At 37.3% G+C, this 4239-nt stretch overlaps 1 protein-coding gene across 1 annotated transcript in view; it reads right to left on the bottom strand.

Moving 5' to 3' along the window:
- The window catches only part of LOC103595108 (chromosome unknown open reading frame, human C1orf101), a gene marked incomplete at its 5' end in the record, with an annotated part of 74801 nt that overhangs the window by 2975 nt on the left and 67587 nt on the right, over nt 1-4239 (bottom strand). Inside the window, one exon of the mRNA XM_008578423.1 lies at nt 2421-2507. Coding sequence (XP_008576645.1) covers nt 2421-2507 — 87 coding nt within the window. The remainder of the gene's footprint in view (nt 1-2420; nt 2508-4239) is intronic.

Raw genomic sequence — 4239 nt, 5'->3', positions numbered from 1 at the left:
TTATTGTTACTTCTATTCCAATACTCCCTCATTTCTCCCAGGAGATGAAATTGTCCTCAAGGTTTGCAGCTAATTTAACAGTAAAACTTTAATTAAATGAGAATTTCAGCATCTCTTGAGAGCAGTATTTGTGGATAATTGCCTTTTTAAAAAATCTGCCCAGAGCCCAATCTCATTCTCATTAGAACCCTGATTCCTTTTGATGTCATCAGAGTGGGAGGGTAATTCCATGTTCCCACCTTTCATTGTACAAGCTGACAGGAACAGATTCTTTCTCTCTCTACTCTAGGAGATAGCTGGGGTGGGGGTGGGACGGGGCAGCTCATAATCTAAGTTCTATCAATCAAAGTTCCTCTCCCAGGAATCTGAATTAAAGATGAGCAATGCAACAATGGGAGTAATGTTCAGAGGGAATTCATCACAGTGGCAGCATCCTACCCAGGTCGCAGGAAAATAGTTTGGGTTAAGATGCATTTCAGGTAAAATGCAATGTGTAAAGTTGCTGAGTTTAGAGAAATGTGCATAGTCCATCAAGGTGAGGAGGAGGAGATTGCTTACCATTTGTATTCTGGTAACCACAAGTATGAGCTGAGAACACAGGTCTACTAAATGGAGCAGAAAGTCCCACTGACACTCAACTGTACACATACCACTGGCTCGTTGCCTTTTCTCTGGGTCTTCTCATGTTAATGATATTGGAAAAGACTGAATGAAGTAAATAGTAATCAGGGGCAGAGATAACACATGTGTTCTAGTTCAGCTTTGGGAGAGCTCTGGGAAAAGTTTAGAAGATATTTGTATAATAAACAAAAGATGAGATCATGAGAGAGACAGAATTGGGTTGTACGTAAGAGTCGTATTGGCCTATGGTATCAAGAAATTTTTGGATAAAACAGACCTCTTATATGTCCTCTGGCTTTAGTTAGAGTCACTATAAAGAATCCAAATATTTTGTGTGCCCGTGTTGGTACACCTGCCCTGTCTGGTGTCAGTCTTTCATAGGAGGAAGCCCTAAGGAAGTAGGGTAAGTGACTCAACAGCTTGGCTCCCGGGCAGGACAGTATGAGCTGCAGAAGCTCTAAGAACACAGCCTGAACAACCTGCTCTGAGCTCAGGGGGCTTTCATTGTAACAGAGCACACCTGGCACATGCACTACCAGAACTGACTAATCATCCCTCAAGGAATTTTCAAAGGGATGCCCCATGAAGGCCAGTACATCCTTAGTTTGATAAAAGGCCAGGTTCAGGAGTGGAAGCCTAGGAACAGGAGCTTCAATTCTGATTGATGCAGATCAGAATGTTATTCTAAGGGGAGGGATAAAGGCTGAGAAATGGGGGGGGGGGGAGAACAAGAATGTCAGTTTATAGGTTTGCCGTGGAGATGACCATAATAGTAGGGCAACTGCCCAGACTAGCCCATGTGTCGCTTCATGAAGCTATAACTTAAAGAACGTTGAAATGGACAACTTGACCCTTACTCATGAATTTACCAATTATTGGAAGAGCAAGATGTAACCAATAACCAATCGCTAACTCATGTCATGCTAGACAATCAATGGAAAGCCTGACGTACTAATTAAGGGGTTGTCCCTTTCCTCCCTTTTGTCATTACAAAAATGCGGACGCTCTGTCTGTACTTTGGAGCACATTGCCAAGGCAACTTGGCTTGTGTTCCTTAGCCTGCAGTCCTCATGTTGGTGCAAATAAACTCTGATATTTTATCAGTGCTTTGATTTCTTTCCTCAGGTTGACAAAGGTAAGTTCTGTTTTGACTGATCTCATTACTAGTTTAATTCTGTATGATTTTAAAGTAGTGAAATAGTACTTTTCATATTATGTAGCTGATCTATAGTTAATTAATCAATTCCACAAATATTTATTGAACACTTACCATGGGTTAGATACTGGAGAGACAGCAGTGAACAAAACAAACAAAATTCCCTTCCCTCAGAGAGTTATCAATGCTAATGATATTTTTAAACATAAGGAAGGGAGATATGGGCTCTTATGGGAGTGATTTTCTTATTGGAAAACTTCTTATGGGAGTGATTTTCTTATTCTTTTTGATAGGGTGGCAATAAAATCCTGACTACTTGATTTTTAAGTAAAGACCTGAACAAGTAAGGGAGCTAGTTAGTCTTTTAAAGAACTCACAGTGCTTTTACATGTTTATCAGAAATTTCATAATTTGCAAACACAGGTTTTCAGCAGTGAAAATTAAAATAGTAACACAGAATCAGCAGCAGAACAAATAGAAATTAAGATGAAGCATTTTTGGAAATAATTTAATTCAATAGAAAATAGGATTTGATTTACCAAAACATATTTAAATCCAAAGTGTTTCCATCAAGTTTTTGTTAGTACCAAAACGCCAGATTAGTTATCCGAACAAACAATTTGCAAAGTAATGTTTTCCTTACCTCAGGTCCCCAGGCGTTTCCTAATGGGAGATGCTTGTTTAGCTCAGTCATTGACTTCCAAGTCTGTGCTTCATTTAAACAACCACTCTGTCAAAGGATGGCATATATATATATGGATATGTAGAAGTTTTTATATCAACTTATTGCTAAGCATTTAATATATCTTACTACCATGAAAAATTTTATATATTTAAAAATTTTATTATTTAAATGTTACTGGTATACAGAGGAACAATTGACTTTTGTATATTGACCTTGTATCTAGAGAACTTAAATGTACTCATTAATTCTAATTATTTCACGTGAACAGTTGCGTCACCTGTGAATATGACAGTTTTACTTCTTCCTTTCCATTCCTTGTGTCTTTTATTTATTTTTATTTTATTGCCTTTTTACAAAGATTTCCAGGAACAGTGTTGCATAGAAGTGATGTTAACAGCCACCCTCTTTTATTCCTGATTTCAGAGGAAAGGCTTTCACATTCTCACCATTAAGTATAAAGTGTGCTATAAGTTTTTGTATCTATATTTTACTAGGTTAAGCAAGTTACTATTTATAATTTTCTAAGATTTATTTTGAAACAATATAAATGGTAAATTTCTAATCAAAAATTTTCTTCAATTATTACAATCACTTTATGCCTTTTCTCCTTTATTCTGTTAACATGGTGAATTACTTTGATTTTAAAATGATATACCAACTTTCCATTCATGCGATAAACAAAACTTGGTCTGTATGTATTTATTATTCTTTAAGAATTTTTTTTCTTTAACTTTTCTAGATCAGTTCGTTTAATAAGTCTTTTCAAAGAACAAACTTTTGGCTTTGTGGATCCACTTTATCCTGTTTGNTTTCTTTCTTTCTTTCTTTCTTTCTTTCTCTTTTTATTTATTTATTTGTTTTTTGTTTGTTTGTTTGTTTGTTTGTTTTTTAGCTCCCACTTATAAGTGAAGATGTGCAGTATTTCTCTTTCTGTGCCTGGCTTATTTCACTTAACATGATATTCTCTAAGTTTATCCATGTTGCTGTGAATGGCAGAATTTCATTCTTTTTTATGGCAGAGTAGTATTCCTTTGTGTATGTATACCACATTTTCCTTATCCAGTCCTCGGTCAATGGACATTTAGGCTGGTTTGAACTCTTCCAACTCTTATGATAAACACGGGAGTGCAAGTATCCCTTTGACATGATGATTTACATTCCTTTGGGAATATACCAAATAGTGGGATTGGTAGATTCTATGGCAGTTCTATCTGTAGTTGTTTGAGAACCTCCATACTGTTTTCCATAATGACTGCACTAATTTACAGTCCCACCAGCAGTGTAGCAGGGTTCTCCTTTCTCCACATTCTTGCCAGCATGTTATTTTCTGTCTTTTTGATAACAGCAGGTCTAACTGAGCATTTTTTCATATGCATGTTGACCATTTGTATATTTTCCTTTGAGAAATGCTTATGCAGCTCCTTTGTCCATTTTTTGATCCAATTACTTGTTTTTTTAATGTTGTTTGAGTTCCTTGTATATACTGGATATTAATCCCTTGTCAGACATATAGTTTGCAAATATTTCCTTCCACTTTATAGGTAGTCTTTTTGCTCTGTTGTTTCTTTTGATGTGCAGAAGTTTTTTTTTTTTTTTGTCTTTTTGTCTTTTTTCGTGACTGGCAACTGATCGCAACCCTCAGTGTCGTGCCCGTACCGGACCGGGACCGGCCACGGGATCGGCCATGGGATCGCAACCCTCGGTGTTGCCCCCGCTCCTCGCTCAGCCAGTGAGCGGCTGGTCTGTATGTGAGATCCGAACCCTCGGCGGGAGCGCC

Source organism: Galeopterus variegatus, unplaced genomic scaffold (assembly GCF_000696425.1).
Source record: "Galeopterus variegatus unplaced genomic scaffold, G_variegatus-3.0.2 Scaffold1681, whole genome shotgun sequence".
NCBI lineage: Eukaryota > Metazoa > Chordata > Mammalia > Dermoptera > Cynocephalidae > Galeopterus > Galeopterus variegatus.
This window is presented reverse-complemented; position numbering and strand designations above follow the sequence as displayed.